Genomic DNA, 24,393 nt, shown 5'->3' on the forward strand with positions numbered 1-24,393 from the left:
TAAGAACATGACCAAGGTGGCCTGCTAGAGAATAATTGAGAGACATGGAAAAGGTCCGAATCATTTCAGTTTGCCCAGCAGATGTCAGTCTAGATCAGCTGATGCCAGTCAATCACCAAACACATGAATAAGCATAGCTGACAATCATTCCTCCATTCTGCATGCTTACCGCTGTGCACTCCTGAAGCAACTAACTTCTATACATGTCAACAAACAATAGTCCTTAAAATTAATGTGTGGAGTTTTAAAATCTCCATGTATTTCTAATAATTTTGGCTTGACACATTACAAATCTGTGTACATAAACATTCCTAATTACTATATCCCAATCATGAATAGTAATCTCTCATCGATTTAAAACAAAAAATTGCCTTATGTATCTCATTTAGGAGAAACTAGTACCTTGAATTCTACTTTATTAAAATTACAATCTCTATTTTTTACTTAATATGCACTTGCTTGATATTCTAGCTATTTACTTATAAAAATCATACATGCTAACAGTTAAAAAAATTACAGAATTGTACAAGAGTCAAGTGTAAATGCTTTTCATTGTTCCTTTTGTAAGTTTTCACACTTTGTTCCAGTTACCAGTTATCAGTCTCTAACACAGTGTCCAGTACATGACGAATGCTCAACAAATATTTATTAGATAAATAGGTAGGTGGGTGGATTGATGCTCAGTACATGGTGAATGCTCAAAAAATATTTGTCAAATAAACAGGTGGGTGGATGGATGACTTGTTGATTTAAGTTTACAATACAAGTTCAATAGTAAAGCTGGCGGAAGAAATTTTTTAAAAGCTGTGGAAATAGCAGAAGTGACAGTGGCTCAAAAAAGAGAGAGAGAGAAATGTCATAGATACAAAGTTGTGTCATTGTACTAAGTAAATCTACTGCCCTGTTTCCATAGCTAAGTTTGGGCTATCACCTCACCCAAGTAACACTGTGGCCTTTTCTAGACTCTTTCTTGCATTATTATCCATAGTAAAAAGAAAGACCCTTGCCACTTCAGACACCTCACCTGCTTTATTTTCCATCTGAGTCTCACAGAGCAGCTGCCTGTGAAAGCTACTGATACATAACCGTGAGAAAGGTTTCATATAGATCGCTACCTGTCAGTTCATGACACATCCTGCCCTAAACCCTTGCCCTCTCAAATTATAAGGTGTCAGTAGGCCAGGATTTTCTCCTCTTATTTAGAATAACACCTCAGAAGGAAGGATTTTGAGATAATACTCAGCATTCTCCTTCAATTTGCTCCAAAATACATACATGGTACTCTTCTCCAGTTTGTCACACTAACACAAATTTTCTCCTGTTCTTATATGGTTCTGGTCAACTGGTTATCTCAGGTAGACTTTCAAAATTTTCTGATTTTGATTCACAGTATAAAATTCATTTTACATCAAAACCCAGTCGCACATACACACATATCCACATATCCATAGGTATGCACAAACACAAAAATTGGAGGGAAAAAAACTTCAGCAGTATTTAACTTCACTAAGTGCAATGCACTATTATTTTTCTATTCTACTGGGTTTCTTTTTTTAATGTTGTGTGTTATCTACTAAATTTCCATCACTATTAATGGATCATGACCAGCATTTGAAAACTACTGATTTGACTCATGAATTGAAGTACAGGAAACATACTTGCAAAGAACAAAATATCTTTGATCAAGAAATTTTTGGACCTATAAATTCACCTATAAAAATAATGTTGAATGTATTTGAGCACAAAAATGAACCACTAGGGCCTGAAATTTATATTCCATATTCTATGGATGTAGTACGTTAGGTCAAGAAAAAACTTGGGTGGGGAGGACAGATGAACCACACATTTACTCTAAGAAAATTCATAAATCATCAATGCTTAAGAAAGCTAAACTATTAAAATTAAGAAATAGAATATACATGTAGATGATTGATTTTGACGCGTTACTAGTCAGTGTCAACATTTAAATAAATATAATGATAAAACAATATTATATTATTTTTTATTCTTATACTTTTTATTCTTAACCTTTTTAACTTCTTGAAATCACATATGTATATGTACTACGAGCACAACTGTGATTTTTCTAAAATCAAAAGAATTTTATGTACAAATAGTCCCCTAGAATTCCTACATGACACAACAATACCTGCTTAAAAAAATTTGTCACTGTGAGAGTAGCAGGTCGAAAGCTGGTCAAGTTACAAGCATCATCTCCACTTGTTGTCCTTTCAAGTGATCTTCTGCCAACAATACTAGAATTCCTTCTCTCTGACCAAGACCCTTTTCGTTCTACCAAAGAAAAAAAAATAAGACATTCATTATCATTTTATTTAAAATTTGTTTTAAAGCAGCTTTCCAAACACAGCAAAAAAATCCACTGAAGCTGAAAATTATCCCCTCAACATACTGACTATAGTAGAATAATTTCATGTCTGGAGAGATCAGTGAGAAAGCACAAAACCTGAATCCTCAGGTTCTCTTTTAAAATGGCTCCAGTGTAAAATGAGTCTCTTACCACACAGAGATTATGCATATAACCAAAAATGAGCTATGAAAAGCAGCTAGAGAGGAGCTGTGTATTTACTAGAAAATATTCATAATATAAATTTTAGTCACCATATAATAATGGTCTCCCAGCCTCAGTACTTGAGTTTGAAACAAAATTTAAGATAACTTGCATTCAAAGTCTTTGCTGTCATTCAAAACCAATACAGCAACTATGCTGAAAATCAACCAGGAAATAGAAAAGAAGCAAAACTATAAACAAACTAGACCTAACAGGCATCTACAGTACACTCCACTAAGCAAAAGCAGAATATACATTCTTCTCAAGCATACGTAAGAAATTCTAATTTATCTTTAAACTATATACTAAGCTATAAAACAAAATACAATAAATTCAAAGGGACTGAAATCATATAAAATATGTTTTCCAAGAAAAGTTGAATTAAACTATAAGTCAATTACAGAAGAAAATTTGGGAAATTCATAAACATGTGAATATTAAACAGCAGACTTCTGACTAACTGATGGAGCAAAGAGGAAATAACAAGGGAAATTAAAAAACATCAAAGATACAGGAAAACGAAAGTACAAAATACCCAGACATATGAGATATCACTAAAGAAGTGCTCAGAGGGAAATTTTTAGCTGTAAATGCCTATATTAAAAAAGAAGATCTCAAACAAGTAACTTAAACTTACAACTTCAGAAACTAGAAAAAGAAGGGAAAATTAATCTGAAATAGGCATTTAGAAAGGTATACCAAAAAAGACAACACTTGAGCAGAAATAAATGAAGTAAAAACTAGAAAAACAATAGAAGAAAACTCAAGAAAACCAAAAACTTATTTTTCAAAAAGATGAAAATTTTAAAACTTTAGCTAAACTAATGAAGAAAAGAAATACATAGAAAGGACTCAAATTACTCAAGTCAGGAATGAAACAGGGGACATCACTACAGACCTTAGAGAGAAAAAAGGATTATACTGCACTACTATGAATAACTGTAAGTCAACAGTCAGATTAAATAACAATTTAGGTGAAATGAATATATTTCTAGAAAGATACACACTATCAAAACTGACTGAGGGTGAAAGAGAAAATATGAATAGATCTAAAATAAGAGATCTAATTAGTAATAAAAATATTTACCACAAAGACAAAATCAAGCCAAGATGGCTTCACTAGTGAATTCTCCCAAACTCTCAATGAAGAATGAATACCAATTGCTCACAAACTCTTCCAAAAAGCAGAAGGAAGAATTCACAACTCATTTCTATGAGGCCAGTATTACCCTGACACCAAACCAGATAGAGATATTTTAAGAAAGAAAAACTACAGACCAGTATCCCTTAGGAAAACAGAAGCAAAAATAATAAACAAAATACGAGGAAATAGACTCTAACAGCATATATAAAAAATTACATATCATGACCAAGTGAGACTTCTCCCAGAAATGTAAGATTAGCTTAACATCCAAAACCAATCAATTAATGCAGTACACTATACCAAAAGACTACAGGACAAAAGCCATACAAATCATCTCAATAAAATGAAGAGAAAGCATTTTACAAAATCCAACATCCATTCATAACAAAAACACTCAGAAAGCTAGACACAGGAGGGAATTTCCTCAAGCCTACAGCAAACATCACACTGCTGAAAAACTAAATGCATTCCCTTAAGGTCAGGAACAAGATGAGGATACCCACTCTTACCACCTTTATTGAATATTGTACAGGGAGTTCTAGTGAAGATAATTAGAAAAGAAAAAGAAATAAAGGCATCCAGATTGGAAAGGAAAAAGAAAACCTATTTTTATTTGCAGATGATATGATCTTGTATATAAAAAATCCTAAAGAACCCAGAAAAGAAAAAAAATGGGAATTAATAAACATGTTCAAAAAGGTTTCAAAGCACAAGCTCAAAATTCAAAAGCCAGTTGTATTTCTATACAACAGAAATGAACACTATGAAAATGAAATTAAGAAAACAATTCCATTTAAAATAGCATCAAAAACCAATAAGATACTTGGATACATATTTAACAAGGGAAGGGCAAGACATACACTGAAAACTACAAAACATTGTTTAAAAAAATTTTTTTAAGATCTAAATAAATGGAAAAACATTCCATAGATTTGAATATTTAATATTGTTATTTGGACAATACTCTCCCAATTGATCTACAAAATCAACGAAATTCCTTTCAAAATTCCAGCTGCCTTTGAGCAAAAATTAACGCTGTAGGAACTTTTATGAAAATGAAAGAGCCCAAAATAGTCAAAACAATCTTGGAAAACAAACTGGAGGAACCACTAATCCCAATTTCAAAACTTACTGCAAAGCCAAAATAATAGACAGTATAGTACTAGCAATAACTTAGACATATACATCAATGGAAAAGAACTGAAGAGTCCAGAAATAAACCCATTCATCTACAGTCAACTGATTTTCAAGAAGAGTGCCAAGACCATTCAATAGGGAAAGAATAGTCTTTTCAACAAATGGTGCGGGACAGCTAGATATCCACATAAAAAGAATGAAGTTGGAAACCTTATCATGTACAAAAATTAACTCAAAATAAGTTATACCCAAATATAAGAGTTGTAACTATAAAACTCTTAAGACAAAAACATACAAATAAATTTCCTCTATCTTGGATTAGGTAATGCTCTCTTAGGTACAATACCAAAAGCACAACAACAAAAGAAAAATCAGAGAAACTGAATTACATCAAAATTTAAAATTTCTGTGCTACAAACAACACCATCAAGAAGTAAAAGGACAACCCATAGACTGGGAGAAAATACCTGCAAATCCTTTATTAAATAAGGGACTTGCATCCAGAATACATAGAGAAAGAACTCTTACTACTTAATAACAAGAATACAAAAAAGCCAGTTAAAAAATGAGCATTAACTCAATAAGAAAAAAAATTCATTAAAAAATGAGCAAAGGTTATCACTGTATATTTCTCAAAATAAGATAAACAAGTAATAAATGCACACAAAATGATATTCAACATCATTAGTATCAGGGAAAGGCAAATACAAACTGCAGTGAGACACCACTTCACCTGCACTAGGATGGCTATATTCAAAGTACAGATAATAAAAGCATTGGCAAAGATGTTTAGAAACTGGAGCACTCATACGCTGCTAGTGGAATTTTTAAATGGTGCAGCCACATTGGAAAACAGTCTGGCAGTTCTTCAAAAGGTTAAACAGAATTATCGTATTACCAGTGATTTCACTTCTAGCTATATGCCCAAGAGAAATAAAACATACGTCCACACAAAAGCTTACACATGAATGTTCACTGCAGCATTATTCATAATAATCAAAAAGTTGAAACAACCTAATGTCTATCAGCTGATGAATGGATAAATAAAATACAGTATATCTATACAAGGGACTATTACTCAGCAATAAAAAGAAATGAAATACTGCTACATGCTGTAACACAGATGAATCTTAAAACATTATCCTAAGTGAAAGAAGGTAGTCACAAAAGACTACCTATTGTATAATTCTATCAATACAAAATGTCTGGCATAGGCAAATCCATTCAGACAAAACAGATTAGAGGTTGGTTAGTACTGAATTTAATGAATTAGAGAGAATAAAGAGTGACTACTAATGAGTGCAAAAGTGCACTGAATTACACACGTTAAATGGGTGAACTATATGGTATGTGAATTATATCTCAATAAATCTGTTAAAGGAAAAAAACAAAACCCTTTTAATGCCTCATTACATTGCAAAGTTTACAAGTAAAACAAGTCTACGTAAGAAAAGTGTTTAATTATACATGTAGGAATATATACATATTTTTGATGGATGTACTGGGGATTGAATCCAGGACCTCGCATGCACTCTACCACTGAGCTAATACCCTCCCCCATTATACATGTAGAAATATTTTATACAAAACACTCTTACCTCCAGTGCTTATTTCTACTTCTGTAGAATCTCTTTCCAAACTACCAGCACTGCTAACAATGTTCATTAAATGGATTGCAGTCCAAGCAAAAGGCATGCGATACTTTCCAAGTCTCTGGCAAAACTGATCGGCTTGACTTTTCAGCTTCTCCAATTTTTCCTTATTCTGCAAAATAAAACTTTATACATTATATGATTATGCTCAAAAGAAATGAATTAAAGGCTACTTCATAACATACAAGGAAAATATAAAAGTTAAGAATTCTCAGCAAAGATGGAAAAACAGTCTGTACCTTTCAGAGATCAAGTAACAGTGTATTATCTACACTACTAAACAACCTCAACCAGTTCTACAAATGTATGTAAAAGTCTTTAAAATTTCTGTTTGTGATGATCTTATGTTGGGAGAAAATGAAGGAGAGCAAGTGTCAAACACGTTTACGTACTACAAGTACTATTTTATGAAAGGAAAAATAACCGTGTTCTAGTCAGCATCTGCCAACTACAAAATATTCTAGGTTATGCCTTGTTAAATTTTGTATTTCTAAGAAAGATAGAAGTGGTTGGGCCATTTTGAAATAATCACTAACATATGACAACCATGACATGAGTGGGGGTCACAAACTGACCAATAATAAATAAGCCCAGAGTTGTAATAAAAGAAGCAAAAAAAAAAAAAAAAAAAAGTATGACAAGAGGACGAAACCCTGGGAAAAGACTAATGACCCAAAGAGTGTGTGCTTATCTGGAAGCCATCCTGAAGCTGGCTCAGTTTTTAGGCTATCCCCGAAACAAACACTAAGATGGCTTGCAATAGTCAACCAATGGTCCAAGGGTGAAAACATACACCAAAATCTTTCACATACTCTGTCCATATAAGATGTTTGTGAGGTATACTCTGGTGATAGTGTCCTATCTTGGGACTCAGGGCTGAGAAAAGATGAAGGGATAGCTAAATTGTAGCTGTTTATTGCTGTATCTGTCAGACATCCAAAAAAGATTCTTGCTTTAAGAGTACTTAATTCTATCAGCTTATGTAAATATGTAAGGGAAGTGTGAAATAAGCTGCAATTATATACCTATAAGCTACATATTAACAGAGCAAATTTAATTTGTAAAATGATGACCTGGGGAAAGCCAGGATACTTTAACCCTAATTTGAACCAGACATCCAGGAATCAGAGAATATTATGTGCTCAGAAGTAACCATATAAGCAGAAAAGGCCCAATTCTTGATCTGAATCTCAGAAAAATAGAAAGCAAAATGTTTTTTAGATTTTGGTGACCTGTCCAGTATTCCTCAAGTACATCTCTCCTGGATGTCTGACATATTAAACCATGTGTGCAAAGATCTACAATCACCTGCCATTCTTCTTTTTTTTTTTTTTTTGATAAACTTCATTCTTTTAGAGCAGTTTCAGGTTTATAGCAGAATTGAGCAGAAAATACACAGTTCCCACATGGCCCTCCCCACCCACACATATATACTCCCCTACCCTTAACATCCCTCGTCAGTGTGGCATATTTGGTACAATCGATGAACCAACATGAGCACATTGTTATCAACCAAAGGCCATAGTTTGCATTAGGGTTCACTCTTGACACTGCACATTCTATGAGTTTTGACAGATGCATAATGACATGTAGCCACCACTATAGTATCATACAGAGTAATTTCATTGCCCTAAAAATCCCTTGTGCTCCATCTATTCATTCCTCCCTCCCTCCCTCCCCCCAAACCCCTGGAAACCACAATCTTTGTATTGTTTCTGTAGCTGTGCCTTTTCTAGAATGTCATTTGGTTGGAATCATACAGTTTGTAGCCTTTTCAGACTGGCTTCTTTCATTTAGCAATATGTCTTTTTAAGTCTCTTCTATGTCTTTCATGGCTTGATAGATCATTTATTTTTTTTACCACAAAAAAATTTTTAAATTTACATATATGTACTGTTTGTTGTTCTAAGAATGTTTAGAGCTTTAGCTTTTTAAACTTACATAGTTATCAAAGGAATAAAGTCTACCACAAAATAAGAATTAACTCAAAAAGATACATACACTCTTCCATTAACAGCAACATTATTTATAGTTGCCAAGACATGGAAGCATCCCAAGTACACATCAACAGCTGAATAGACAATGGAGATGCAGCATGTATATATATATATATTAGTGTGTGTGTGTGTATGTGTATATGTATATGTGTGTGTGTGTGGTGCGTGTGTGTGTGTGGTGTGTGTGTGTGTGTGTGTGTGTGTGACGGAATACAACTCACCCATTAAAAAGAAGGATATTTTGCCATTTGCGACCCTTCATTCACTTTTTTTCCACTTCAAAAAACCAGAATTTTACAACTGGCAGAGATATTCCCATTACATCAAAAACAACAAAACATCTAGAAATAAACTTAACCAAGGAGGTCACCTATACTCTGAAAACTGAAATGACACAAAGAAATGAAAAGATTTCTTGTACTCTTGGATTTGAAGAATTGATACTATCAAAATGGCCACACTACCCAAAGCAATCCACAGATCCAATGTAACCACCATCAAAATGCTCGCGGCATTCCTCATAGAACTAGAACAATTCCAGAATTTATAAGGAACCACAAAAGACTCCCAACAACCAAAGCAATCTTTTGTAGGTCTCTTTTTTTTCCTCTTTCTTCTTTCTGTTCTCTTTTCTTATGGTTTGATGACTAGAGAAAGTCCTTTAACACTTGTTGTAAAGCTGGTTTGGTGGTTCTGAAATCTTTTAGCTTTTGTTTATCTGTGAAGCTGTTGATTTCTCCATCAACTCTGAATGAGAGCCTGGCTGGATAGGGTATTCTTGGTTGTAAGTTTCCCTCTTGCATCACTTTATATCGTGCCACTGCCTCCTGGCCTGTAGAGTTTCTGCTGAAAAATCAGCTGATAAACTTATGGGAGTTCCCTTGTGTGTTATTCATTGCTTTTCTCTTGCTAATTTTAATATTTTCTCCTTATCTTTAATCGTTGTCAATTTGATGACTATGTGCCTTGGTGTGTTCCTCTTTGGGCTTATTCTGTGTGGTACTCTCTGTGCTTCCAGGACCTGGGTGACTATTTCCTATACCAAGTTGGGGAAGTTTGCAGTTATTATCTCTCCAAAATTTTCTCAGGTCCTTTCTCTCTCTCTTCTCTTCCTGGAACCCCTATAATGTGAATATTAGAGTGCTTCATGTTGTCCCAGAGTTCTCTTAAATTATCCTCATTCCTTTTTATTCTTTTGTCTTTTTTCTGTTCTGAAGTAGTGATTTCCATTAATCTGTCTTTTAGCTCACTGATCCATTCTTCTGCCTCATTTAGTCTATTCTTGGTTCCTTCTAGTGTATTGTTCATTTCAGTGATTTTATTCTTCAACTCTGTTTGGGTATTCTTTGTATTTCCCAACTCTTTGCTAAAAGCTTCCCTCTGTGAATCTATACTTCTCTTGAGTTCTCTGAACATCTTGGCCATCATTACTTTAAACTCTTTCTCAGATAAATTACCTCTCTCCTCATCACTTGTTGCTTCTTCTGGGATTTTATCCTGTGCCTTGGCCTGGGAGACATTCCTTTGCCGCCTCATATTGTCTATCATATTGCTGCTATCATATTGTCTACGTGTTTGTGGATTTCTTTCACAGGCTTTGGGATTATTGTTTTCTTATTTCTAGTATCTGCACCTGGTGGATAAGGCTGGACTAGAGGCTTATGCAGGTTTCCTGGCAGGAGGAGCCAATGCCTGCCCACTGATGGGTGAAGCTTGGTCCTGGACCTCTGGTGGGTAGGGCTGTGTCTAGAGGCCTTTGTGGCTTAAGAAGTCTGCTGATGGGTGTGGCTGTGTTCCCACCCTGTATGTTGTTTGGCCTAAGGCTTCCCTACAGGCTGTTGGGTGGGGCTAGGTCTTGGTGTTAATGATCCAATAAAGATGTCAACCTCCAGGAAAGCTCATGTAGATTAACACTCCTGGAATGTCCGTCATCAGTTTTTATGTCCCCTGAGTGAGCTGCAGCCGCCCCCTACGTCCCCAGGAGACCCTCCAAATCCAGCAGGCAGGTCTGGCCCAGGTTCCTACGAAATCACTGCCTCTGCCCTTGGACCTGGTGCATGTGAGTTTCTGTGTACGCTTCTCAAGCAAATGGAGTCTCCATTTCCCCCAGTCCCGTGGGGCTCCTGGAGCCAAGCCCCCGTGGCCTTCAAAACCAAATGTCCGGGGGTCTCCTTCTCTTCCCAATGCCAGGACCTGAGCTGGGGAGCCTGACGTGGGCTTAGAGCTCTCACTCCTGTGGGAGGGCCTTTGTGACTTAACAAATCTTCAGCTTGTGGGTAGCCCACCTGGGAAGTATGGGGCCCAATTATATCGCAAGCACGCCCTTCCTACCATCCTGCTGTGGTTTTCCTCTTTGTTTCCAGTGGCAGAAGATCTTTTTTGCTAGGTTCCAGGCTTCCTTCAATGGTTGTTTAGCAGTCAGTTGTGGTTTCATTGCAGATGTGAGGAGAGGCAAGCTCGTGGTCCTACCACTCCGCCATTTTGACTGGAACTCTCTCACCTGCCATTCTTATAGCTAACTCAGGGTATCTGGAATTTGGTACCAACTGTTTCTTCACGAATTATTTTTGCTTTATAAGTTTATATAAATTCTAAAAATTAGTCATCTGATAGCAAAAATGGAAGTTATATTGTCAATCTTAATCATATTTCTTAATTATCTGCAGCAAGACAGAGGCCCAGAATATTTGTGTTTTGCTAGGAAAAGTTCTATCAATATTACTATTTTGTAAATATAGGAAATTTTTTATTATTTAGGAATTAAACTGATTAACTTCATTTTCTCTAAGAAAAAAAATTTCAAGAATCAATTAGTTTGGGGGTGAGGGAGATTTTAAAGGAATAGCATAGCACGTGACTCAAGTTAAGTGATAATGGAAAAAAAAAGAAAGAAAATGGGGAAGCCAACAGAAAAATGAATTAGTAAAATTCTTTAATATGCTCCATATAGTATCCTCCCAAATTATAATTTTTGAGATTAAAGGTTGTTTAGGGTTGGGTTCGGAGATTTGAGGGGAATGGGGACTGACTGCTAATGACTGTGAAAGTGGGAGAAATAAGAGACATGACATTCTACCTTGGTGGCATCTGCTTCTTTGAAAATCATATATGGTTCTGCACACTCTCCAATGTCTCCTTGCTGTAGCACTTTTTCTAGCTGTCAAAGGCAAAAAAGTAAAGATTAATTAAGCTTAAAAATAAAAGTAATCAGCCTGGAAGGCAAGAATGGTTCAGCATAAAAAAAAACAATCAACATAATACAACACATTAGCAGAATAACATAAAAAAACCACATGATCATCTCAACTGATGTAGAAAAAGAACTGGAGAATTCAACATCTCTTCATGATTTAAAAAAAAAAAGAAGCTCAACAAACTTGGAAAAGAAGAAAGCTACCTCAAATAATAAAGACCATATATGAAAAGCCCACAGCTAACATTATATTCAATGCTGAATGAATGACTGAATGATTTGACTGAATGAAGGACTGAGAGCTTCTCCTCTAGGATTAGGAACAAGATAAGGATGATCATTTTTGACAATTCTTTTCAACATAGTACTGGAAGTCTGAGCCAGAGCAATTAGACAAGAAAAAAACCCAAAAAAACATCCAAATAGAAAAAGAAGAAGTAAAATTATCTCTGTACACAGATAACACAATCTTTTATATAGAAAACCCTAACATTCCACAAAAAAAACTGTTAAAACTAATAAATTCAGTAAGGCTGCGGGATATAAAATCAACACACAAAAAATCAGTTGCATTTCTATACCCTAACAATGAGCAATTCAAAAAGGAAATTAAGAAAATAATCCCATTTACAACAACATCATAAAGAATAAAATACTGAGTAATTAACCAAAAAGGTAAAAGACTTATAATCTGAAAACTATAAATACCTAAATGATTTTCAACAAGAATGCCAAGACCATTAAATGGGGAAAGAACACCTTTTTCAATAAATACTGTTAAAAAAAAAAAACCTGAATATCCAAACGCAAAAGAATAAAGTCACACCCTTATGTTACATTATATACAAAAATTAACTGAAAATTGATCAAACACCTAAACATAAACCTAAAACTATAAAACTCTTAGAAGAAAAAATAGAGGAAAGGCTTCATGACATTGGATTTGGTAATGTTTCCATGGATTTGACCCAAAAAAGCACACGCAGCAAAAGTAAAACTAGTTAAATCAGATTGTATCAAAACTTCACACTTTTGTACATGACAGGACACAATCAGCAGGGTAAAAAGGCAATTCACAGAATGAGAAAATATCTGAAAATCATGTATCTGATACGGAGTTAATATCCAAAATACATAAAGAAATCCTACAACTTAACAAAGCAATAAATTTGATTTTTAAATGGGCAAAGGACTTGAACAGACATTTCTCCAAAGAAAACATACAAATGTCTAAGAAACATACAAAAAGATGCTCAACAACACTAATCATTAGGGAAATGCAAATCAAAACCACAAAGATATACTACCTAACACTCATCAGGATGGCCATTATCAAAAATATAATAATAACAAGTATTGGCAAGGATATGGAAAACTGGAACCTCTGTATGCTTTTGGTGGGAATGTAAAATGGCACACTGCTATGGAAAATAGTACAGAGGTTCCTCAAAAATTTAAAAATATAATCATATAATTCAGGAAATCTATTTCTGGATATATATTCAATAGAATAATCCATTTCTGGGTATATATTCAGGGACTCTAACAGATATTTGTATACCCATGTTCATAGTAGCATTATTCACAGTAGCCAAAAGGTAGAAGCAACAAATGTCCATCAAGAAATGAGTAAACAAAACATAGTGTGTATGTGTGTACACACACAATGGAATATTATTTAGCCTTAAAAAATGAGAATGGACAAACTGTGATATATTCATATAATAGGATAATATACCAAATGAAAAACAACTACTGCTACATGTCAAAATGATGAATCATACAATCATAATTCTTCAGAATGGCAGATACAAGAATGTATATCCTATGATTTCTTTCCTATGACATGCAAAAAGAGGCTAAACTAGTTTATGGTGATCAAAGTCAGTGTAGTAGGAAGAGGCACAAAGAAGGTTGTGGGTAATGTTCCATACCTTGATCTGGATGTTGGTTATATTACCGAGTTAGGTATATGCAAAAATTAAAGAAGGTGTACACCTTGTGCATGTTACTAACTACAAATAAAAGTTTACAAAGAAAAGATAATCACATATATACCAGTAACAAATGAAATCAAGTTCCTATATATAATTTAAAATGAAAAATATTTAGTATCATTTATAAAAGGGTCAAAAGTATTAAATTATGAGGAAGATATAAGAGAAAAAGACCTAAAAACATGGAGGGATATACTGTGTTCATTGACTAGAATATGCAGCAGTTTAAAGATGTCAACTTTCCCAAACTGATCAGTATATTTAATGCAATCTCAGTCAACATGTCAGCAAGACCTTTCTTGAGAGAGAGTATGCCTGCAGTGGAGAAGGACTAACAAGCAAAAATTTCACAAAAATGTAAACAGTCAATAACATCAAAGCCAATCTTGAAAAATAAAGTTAGAAAAAAATACACTATATTTTACAAACTACAATGATTAAAGCAATGTAGTACTGGTGTCAATTAAAGACAAATAGACCTGCAACCAAAAAAGAAGGGGAAACCTCATACATATGAGCACTTGATTTATGACACAGGATACTCTGCAAGAGCAGCAGGAGGAAAAACAGTCTTTTCAATCAATAGTGCCTGGTCGTTTGGTTATTCAGTATTCAGGGGGGATTGATCATCTGACATCACCCCAAACTTATATGTGTAAGGTGAAACAATTACTCTTACAAGGAATCACTTAAGAGAATGTGTTTTGAACATAAAAGAAGCAAAAATTTCATACACAGAACACAAAATACCATAGCCATAAAGAAAATGGTTGATAAATTAGACAACATGTAAACTATAAACTTCAGTTCATCAAAGGACAGCAGTCTGTGAGAAAGCAAACACAGAGTGGCAAAAAATGTGAATACAAATAACCAACAACAAAATAACATCCAGAATATATTAAGAATTCCTACAAATCAATAATAAAAAAGCTAAAATAACCCAATAAAAATATGGGCAAATGATTTCACCAGGCATCTCATAAAGAGAATATCCAATGACCAGTAAGTGTATAAAGATGGTTAAACCATTACTAGTCAGGGGAAATGCAAACTAAAACCACAGTGAATACCAGAATGGCTACAATTAAGAAGACTGACAAATACCGGTGTTGTTAAGAGTGGAAAATGGTTGACTCATTCTGGGAATCTGATATATGTATTTAGGCTAAACATGCATCTACCCTATTATCCATCAATATCAAACACAAACAAGTGTATATACTCAGATACCAAAAGACTTGTTAAAGAATGTGCACAGAGCTTTATTTATAATAAGCAATTGAAAACGAGGTGTACACTAGGGGGAAAAAAACTATGGTCTATTAAGGCCTATCCTTTATCTAAGCAGAATAAATAAAATATGTTAAAATCAGACAATGGAGTACAACTTGATAATAAAAATGAAAGAACAAACTACTGTTATACATACCAATATAGAGGACTCTCACAGAAATTATATTGAGTGAAACAAGCCAGGCACAAAAGATTGCCTACCGTATGATTCTGTTCATATGAAATTCAAAAAGAGGAACAGCTAAACGATGGTGATTTAAGTTGGAATACTCGTTATCTGGTGGAAGAGACAGGGTGGTGACTAGAAAGACGAACAAATGAACTCTCCAGGGTGATGGAGTGATGGAAATACTATTCGGCTTGAGCTCAGTAATGATTACATAGATGAATACATACGTAAGAATTCACCAAGCTGTTTACCCATTTGTATACTATATAGATCTCATTATATGTATCTTATATCCAATTTTTTATAACACTGATAAATACCAAGTGTGACTAACAAACTCTTATTCAGTCCTGGTGGAAATGCAACTATCACAGAAGCTCTGGAAACCTATATGGCAGCATCTACCAAAGGTGACATACAAATATCTTATGATTCAGCAATTCTACTCTCAGGAATATACTAAATAGAAATCAGTACATATATCTATATTCATGGAATGCAAATATTTACAAAATTGCTGATACAAGTTACAAAACTGAATGAACCAAAACATCTATTACCAGTAAAATGGATAAAGTGTGATACATTCATATAAGGAAATACTACAAAGTCATGTAAAAGAACTTTCAAACTGCTGCATACAGTAGCACAGATTAATCACATGATCATTGTAGAGCAGAAAAAAGCAAGTAAAAATTACATGTATACTGTTGGATCCCACTAATATAGTGTTCAAAAACAAGCCAAAATTACAGGGAAAAAAAAGGAACAGTGAACAAGATGAGGCACAAGGGCAATTTCTGGGATTCTGGTAATGTTTTGTTTCTTAACCTGGGTAGGTAGTAATATAAACGTATTCATTTGGAAATAGTTCATCAAACTATGTATTTCTGATTGGTGTGTACTTTTTATAAGTATGTCATACTTCAATAAAAAATTAATTAAAATAATCCTTAAGTAAACTTAATTATCATTACCTTATTGTAACCCAAGTTTTTGTTTGTCTATTTGTGGGTTTCTTCCAAGGTGCTTTGTTTTTTGGTTCCCTACACAGAAGCTTAGGTAAACAATAATCCAAACATAATGGTATCACCCCTTCATATATTTACCAGAAAGTAACCATGCTAACAAACCAGGCACAAAAGTGAGCAAGGAATTAGTAATTCTAGATGAGTCAGAATCTCAGTATCGCAGACAGTGACAGATTACACTAACAGTCCCAACTCTTCACCCTCCCTTTACCCCTCTCAGGCTATATGACATTGCCAATTCCTTCAAATAAAGAGGACAAGTACATATCACAGTTCCTTGAGCTTATGTTCTGTCATGTGACCTGTTTGGCCAAAAAAATGTTAGCTGCTGTGATGTGACCATAGGCTACAAAAATGCCTGTGCAACTGGGTATGCTCTTCGGCACTTCTGCAATCACCGTGAGAACATGCCAGTCTAGCCGGCTAGAAGAGAGACATACAAAGAAGCTAAGCCAATCTACAGATATCTGGAAGGAGCACAGCCACCTAACAGAGTATAGCCTAGATCAGCTGACCACCAGACAACTCAGATGCATGAACTACAAAATGTTTATTGTCGTATGTCCCTGGGATTTTGCCTTTTTATTCTTGTAGAGCTATAACAAATACACAAGTCAAAGGGATTTTTCCTCTCAAAAAACAAAACATCCTGTTGACTACGACTTAAGAAAACCTCATAAATACATTTTCTTTAAAATTTTTTTTAACATTTTAACTTCTTGATATTTTTGAAATTATAGAAAAATCTTTTCATATGTATTTGCAAACATTTATGTGTGTATAGGTGTGTGTGTATATATTTTACACAGCTGAGATCATATAGTATAATTTCATTTTCAAGCAGCCAGAATACCAATCATCATCTCTATCTTTCCAGCTTATTCCCTCAAGTATGTTTTATTTTATGAAAACTTACTATTTTCCCATGTAAAATAAATCTGCAAAATACATTTATCAATTGTATTAATAGATGGAACTTTACTCTTCAGTGAGTTTCTGAAGACCACAGCTGCTAAATCTTTGCTTGTAGGACTGTTCATTGTAACTAAGATTTATTTTAACCTGAATTCATAGGAATGTTTCCACAAATTAGGACATTATTCCTGTGGGTAAATAAAATTCATTTCATGACAATCCACTTTATAACCTTATTATAAAATTCATTACCTTTTAATGATAATTTTATATAAATAAAGATAAAATGATTAAGGAATATATTTTAGGCTACTCTCAAGTCAAGGTCAAGTTCAAGTAAATTAGTCTTAAGTTACCCTACGCTAAGTATCTTAGTAATATTCAGATTTTAGAATTTGTAATCTTTATTCTTAATTAGCTGGCAGTCAAATCATAATGCTGCATGATCTCAGGGACTGGGATTTTAGTATTTATGTAATTTAGGAACTGAGTGATAAAGTAGGATAGCTCCTATGATGGTTAATTTTATATGTCAACGTGGCTAGTCTATGATGCTCAGTTGTTTGATCAAACATCAGTCTAAATGTTGCTGTGAAGGTATTTTTTAGAGGTGCTTAACTTTTAAATCTGTAGACTTTGAGTAAAGCAGATTACCCTCCGTTTTGTGGATGTGCTTCATCCAGTTAGTTAAAGGCCTTAAGAACAAAGACCAATGTTTCTCAAAGAAGGAATTCTCAAGACTGCAACATAGAAATCCTGCCTGAGTTTCCAGTCTGCTGCCCTGCAGAATTCATACTCAAGACTACAACATCAACTCTTACCTGAATTTCTAGCCTGTCATCCTCCCCTACACATTTAAAACTTGCCAGCTCCCACAATCACATGAACCAATTCCTTAAAATCAAAATTTAGTAGTACCTATAGTGTACATCCAAAATTATTAAGAAATATTAAGATGAAAAAATAGGTAAAGATAAAATCTTTGCCCTTGAAAAGCTTACAATATTGATAAGGATACAAGCATACAGATGCAACACAAATAAACAAACACATTTAGCATTATTCTCACCTTTATTACAAGAAAAACATCTTGCGAAGGATAAGTGATAGAAAAAATAGCTGATCTTGCCAGGGTGGTAATGGCAGCAGGTGGTACATGTGGACGTAATAATCCTTTCATCTGCTCAGAATTAAGGTCAAAATAAAAATTTTCTGAAATCTAAAAAATATATTCATATATTAAATTTAAAATCGGTGCATTTAAAAAAAAACACAAAAATCATACGTACTCAGTCTTAAAATACTTCAGATACTAGAGCATTATACTAACATACAGTTTCCCATATATTTCACTGACCAATCTTTACATGTCTAAATCAAAGCAAAAAAAAATCTGCAATTTGGAAATATAATGCAAAAACATATTCTGAAAAACAATATCCCAAGCTCATTTGATTAGAAATGCAACCTTTTGATTAGAAATTTTACAAAGAAATTATCACTGAGATGAATTACTCCAATGAGTCTTTAAAAAATTATATAAATGATATCTCAGAAGATTTGATTTAGCAAATACAAGTCGCTGAAGTAGAGTTCTGCTATAGAAACCCATAACTGTTTACAGCAGAAGTTACTACAGGCATTTCAAGTTTCTACTACACATTAGGCTTAGGATATTGAAATGCTGTATGAAATAGTGGTCTGAAAAACTCCTAAGCGTAATAAAGATATGATGGCAAATCTAAGGGCAATATCTTAGGCAAGAATATTTAAAATATACATACATGATCTTTCAGCTAGTAAGAATTTCAAAATTATATCAATATAAATTCACTGTTACCATTATTCTAACCCTTTATAACATTGTTTGCTTAAAATTATATTTTCTATTTCTTAAATTAAAAGAAAGTCGCTTCTGCTACTTGCTTTTGGAACTCTTTCAATGAAATAAAAACTAGGTCAACTTTACTACTTACAGTAAGAAAATACTTAATAAGTCTTAAATTTCTGTTTTCTCTTAAAAAATTCATGTTTAATAATTCTCAAAAATAATTACTAATTTATCTTATAAAACTACTTAAAAACAGGTTTCTGAAATCTATGATTGTAACAAAAGACTACATTCAAATTATATAGCCTCACCTTTTTCTTTTCCTTGACATCATATAAAGCCAAACTTGCAAAAATGGGTTCAATTTCAATCTCAAACCTTCACGAAGGAAAAGGATGAAGAAGTTAACAAATAAATATAAAATACACAATGCAGAGAAATCTCTTTCCAAAAATAAATTCTCTCAATACCTTGTACTTTTCTACATTGGTGCTACACCATCTATGCTACCCTTCTTCCTGAAACACACTTTCCCATGTATATCTTTCAAAGTCTAAATCAACCATTTATGCATACTTCAAAATCTTAAAAAAAAAAAGTCTACCATGTAACAAATATAAAATCGACCCTAAGAAAAAAAGATACTTTATCTTTATATTCCCCAAGCCAGGAACAGTGTCTGATAAAATACTGTAGATCTCAGTGAATATTTTTCCAATTTTAAGACTAATTGCATAGTGAAGCAAAGAATCATCTTCACCTGTGAGCCAAAAATGCTCTAAAGCTAAGTTTCATAGGCAAGATTAAATACTTAGTTAGCATTTAAAATTATGTATAGAATGATACTTTTCAAAAGGACACAAACACAAGTATAAAATCTACTGGGATTTTGTTATATATGTACTCAAAATATTATTCCAGTAAATAAAAGTTATATAGTAAACAAAACAGATACTCACTTCAATGATAAACATTTTACAAGAAGTCTTTGACCAAAATGTTCTTTGGGCACATCAGGAACACTAAGTCGTTCTATTGGTTCTTCCTACAAATTGACAAGCAACACCAAAATGAATGCACTTACCATATTTCAACACTTTACAATTTATTTTTTAGGAACTTATTTTATTAATCTACTACTTTTAATCTTCACAACTGAACACAGAAATGAATGGCCTATTTATCCTCTAACAGGAGTCATTAGATCATAAGTATGATCAATTATGTTTCATTTATAAAAAGCATTGCTATGTTTTAGTTAAGTTTTGTTCTCTACATTATTATAATACTGTATACAATTCATACTCCCAAAATATGTATCTTAATAATCATTTGCTTTTTTATATCCAAATATCTATACCTCATCTGGTGATGGATGCAAAGCAAAGAGTTCCTTGTGACGGTTTGATTTCCTTTGGTCATCATTCTGACGGTCTATTTCTTCATTTGGAGTTCGATCAAGCAAATTGGGAAGCAAAGCATCAGGAAGTGAATTTTTCAAGTCAAAAATACTGCAGGCCCAGCTACCCCTTGGAGTATCGTCTATTGACATTGAACGTCTTTTAAGATCATCCTGTCATGCAAAATGTTACATATATTAATTAATGAATAAAAAATTAACTATTTTAAAATAACTTCTTATAGTCATTTAAAAATAAAAGTATTACTTGTTCATCCTGGTAGCTGTTGCCATCTGGAGCTTCATCAGATTCAAAGACCTGCTTTGGCAAACCTTTTTGCCTTTCTTTCTGTTTATCTAATGTATTAGGATTAAATCCTGTTCCCAGTTTATGATATCTATTCAAAATAAAATAGTTAAGTAAATATCAGTTTTTGAAAATTTTTAACTTTTCCATCATCATTATGTAATAAGCAACTATTCTCTGCATAATTTCTTTACATAATAAGATGTGGCAGTTTTGAGTGTATTACACATTTAATCAGAGATTTAAGAAAACTTCCATTCAAAGTTCCTTTAATCCAACTAGAAAGCAGATTGAGTTTCCAAAAGTAAATCATACAGTCCTTCTTCTCCATGCCAATCATGTGGGTATAACTTAAGTTGTACTTTCAATTCAGAGAATTGGTCAGTAAAAGGAAAAGATGGAAAGCGGGGTTAAAGAATAAAATGAGAGAGTAGAAAGTATATACTGCATTTATAACAATGCAAATTTTAAAAAGGCAAAAAACATACAGAGAATCAAAACCTTAAAATTTCAAACAGGCAAAAAACTTTCGCTGTATCTCATTATGTACAAAAGATCTTAAACAATCTAAAGCTTCAGACTCTTAAAATGAGAAATAGCAAGATCTATAGCACTATGTACATACATTCTTAATTAACATATATTGTTATATGATCTATGCAGTAGTCTAAGAATAACTCTTAGCGTAAACTTACTCCTTAACAATCCAATATCCAAGAATCTCAGACAGTAGGATCAAAGAGCAATTACTGTGCCACACCCCATACAGTCAAACTGGGCAAATTTTTAATTGGAGCAAAAAAAAATCATAATTACCAGAGGATGATATGGTTCTATCAGTCAATTTATGAAATAGTAAAGAATCACACTTGATATGAATTATTCACAACACGTCTTGTTGCTAAAGGTATTGCACAGCAGCTACATCATGTTCACATCACAACATAATCACAAAATAAAAGCATTTTTCTCTAGAAGAACTAAAATAAAAATACTCAATATAGCAATATGAAAGATATTACTCAGAAGGTGTTTTAATCTTTCATGAAATGTTTAAAGTGCCTTAATTTGTGTAAAAATGCCTGAAAAGTGACAGAGTTTGAATTCAAACACGGGTCTGTTTGCCTCTTTACACCATGTAGACTAAAAACAAATAGACAAAACTTAACAGCCAAAGACCATTACCAGTTATTAAGCTATCTTCTAGTCATTTTTCTCAATGGAAACATTTTTATTTTCCTTAAAGGACAGAATGCACTATTGCTTTTCTACATGAAAAAGTTTCTTTAATAACATTTTAGTATTACAGAACGAATCCATGTTTCTTACTGAAAACTTAAAAATACAGACTGATAAAAATAAAATCATTATATTTCTACTACTCAGAGATTATCAGTGTTGAACTAGTGTTTAGGATCTTTTCCTGGGCATATGTATAATCATAAGTATATACATATACCTAAGTATATACATACATGCATATACATATATTTGTATTTTTTAATAAAAATGAGATATAGTAAAAAAAAAAGGGGGGGGGGCTTAATTCATGAAGTTGCATATCTAAGATACTCTAATAATCCAGAATACTGTTGTGTTCTGCTTCATGTCCTAAAAAATTGATAGTATGAAATTCAAGAGACCTGAGAAGAATGACATGATTCATGATCAATACTCTTTTCTATATTATCATTCTGTTCTTCTAGTCAGTTGCTATGAGAAGGCTCTACATGATTACCCACCCAGCATCACCATTTCTATGACTTCATATCCTGGCATTCTCTCCCTCACTTACTCTGTTCCAGCCACACTGACCTCCTTAGTATTCCTTGAACATTCCTAGCTTCCAATATGGAGCCGTTGCGTGTACTGCTCTTCCCTCTGCCTAATACACTCTTCCCCCAGATATCCAGGCGGCTTATTCCCTTGCTTCCTTCAGGTCTTTGCTCTAATTCATCTCTTCAGGAAGGCCTCTTCTGATTAGTTATAAAAAGTAGAATCACCTATTTTTGGCTCTCCGTATCCCCCTTATCCTACTTTTTTTTCTCTACAAGATTTGCCTTCACCACATGTATTACGTATTTATCTGTGTTTATTTACTGTCATTGCCCTCAACCCCAAGTAGAATGTAGGCTCCATGAGGGCAGGGAGTTAGTTTCGTTGACCGCTGTACCATCATTGATTAGCACAGTGCCTGGCAAATACCAGCCTCTTAATTAGTATGTGTTGAATCCCTTTACCCTTCTGTGCTGAATTACAGAAAAATGTTTTGGTTTCCTCTTATAACTTACTACTCCACTTTTCAGTCACATTCACTCTGCCATTAAGCTTATCTGCTGAGTTTTAACATTTTTTTTCACTGAACAAAATTTTCACTTCCAAAGATAACTAGTTGATTTTTTTATTTGGTTACCATATCTTTTCACATCTCTTTGAGGATATTAGTTACACGTATGGGTCTTGATCTATATTCTATTAACTATTTCCTAAATTGTTAGTTCTTTTATTTGTAGTTTGATAATTTTCTTTCAAGTGGTTTTCATCAAATAGTTGGCAATTCTAGGTTCTAATGCTCACTTTTTATTTTGTAAACCCATATTTGTCTGGAAATACTGTATCTGCCTACCACTGCAGATAATAAATAATATCTAGTATAAAAGAACAATATAAGCATTAGAATCTGATGCTTCTAGGTTCTACTCCTGGCTATCCCACTTTTTGATTAATGGGACCTCAAAGAAATTACTTAACCACTATGAGCCTGAGCTACCTTATCTGTTGAAACCTTAGATGAAGTGAGTGTAAAGTATCCAATAAAATGCCTAGCATATAGCAAATAACCATAAATGTTACTATCTTACCCTCTTGTCTAAATCAAGTCCGTTAACTCCATGATTAGAATTAAGTAGCAGACTCCCATGATTCTGAGGTTAATATATTTTGCAACTAATCTCTTTTTATTAGGATTTCTGATTATAACTTTCCAACATTCATGCAAAGAGGTAAAGACTTTGAGTTATGTGACAGAGGAACATAAAACTCTTTACCTCTTTGCATATATGTTCAGTAATGTCTAAAATCTGGCTACTGTAATACTTATCAAAATTGTAAGTTCATAAAAACAGCTCTTCTTTATAAAGGGTAGCCGACTGTGCTTTTATTAGGTCACACTAAAACTAAAAAGCATGTCAGCAGTATCCCCAAGAGTGACGCTTAGCACAATATTAAACGCAGTGAAATAAGACAGCAGCCATAAGGGCAAAACAATAAGCAATGGATACATCGCTGTTGCTAGTACAACTTAGCAAAGATAACTTCATGTCTCAAAAATATAATGTCATAGCAATTCTCCACTACTTCAGTCATTATATTTCCTTTAGAAAAATACAATAAGGCTAAGAAGATTCAGTATGAAGACCCTTCTTCATTATGCAAATCAGCAAAAGAAAAGTCTGACCTGATATTTCAAACACCATCCATTAGAAAAATTAATTCCATGGTAAAACAAAACATTATTTTTTTTACAAATATTTACTTGATTGGATGTACACGTCAAGGACCTGTAAATATTCAGTTAGTTGATAACGGGTAGAGACCTTTCAAACAGCTCAATCTGGAAAACTAGCTGTTAAATTTATCTTAACCATTTAAGTTTCAATAAATTGGATTCTTTTTGAGAAATACAAATTATTCATCAATACTTACTCATGATTTCTCAAAAAGAATTAAACCACAAATCATTATCATTATTAGTTA

The 24,393-nt window shown here is 33.4% G+C and overlaps 1 protein-coding gene across 13 annotated transcripts in view; it reads right to left on the reverse strand.

Moving 5' to 3' along the window:
* DOCK7 (dedicator of cytokinesis 7) overlaps positions 1-24,393 on the reverse strand; it is a 178,822-nt gene that overhangs the window by 124,893 nt on the left and 29,536 nt on the right. For 12 of the 13 annotated variants that reach the window (XR_004325106.1, XR_004325107.1, XM_032494450.1 and 9 more), the window contains exons 5-12: positions 20,599-20,728; positions 20,292-20,504; positions 19,891-19,976; positions 19,243-19,309; positions 18,170-18,319; positions 11,576-11,656; positions 6,449-6,614; positions 2,150-2,292 (exon numbers count right to left, since the gene is read on the reverse strand). Coding sequence is in view for 11 of the 13 variants with exons in the window: in XM_032494450.1 (XP_032350341.1) it covers positions 2,150-2,292; positions 6,449-6,614; positions 11,576-11,656; positions 18,170-18,319; positions 19,243-19,309; positions 19,891-19,976; positions 20,292-20,504; positions 20,599-20,728 (1,036 nt within the window). In the remaining 2 variants the exon portion in view is untranslated. Of the gene's footprint in view, positions 1-2,149; positions 2,293-6,448; positions 6,628-11,575; positions 11,657-18,169; positions 18,320-19,242; positions 19,310-19,890; positions 19,977-20,291; positions 20,505-20,598; positions 20,729-24,393 lie in introns of those variants that run through there. The other variant, XM_032494453.1, reaches the window with a different exon arrangement.

This window comes from Camelus ferus, chromosome 13, assembly GCF_009834535.1.
Source record: "Camelus ferus isolate YT-003-E chromosome 13, BCGSAC_Cfer_1.0, whole genome shotgun sequence".
NCBI lineage: Eukaryota > Metazoa > Chordata > Mammalia > Artiodactyla > Camelidae > Camelus > Camelus ferus.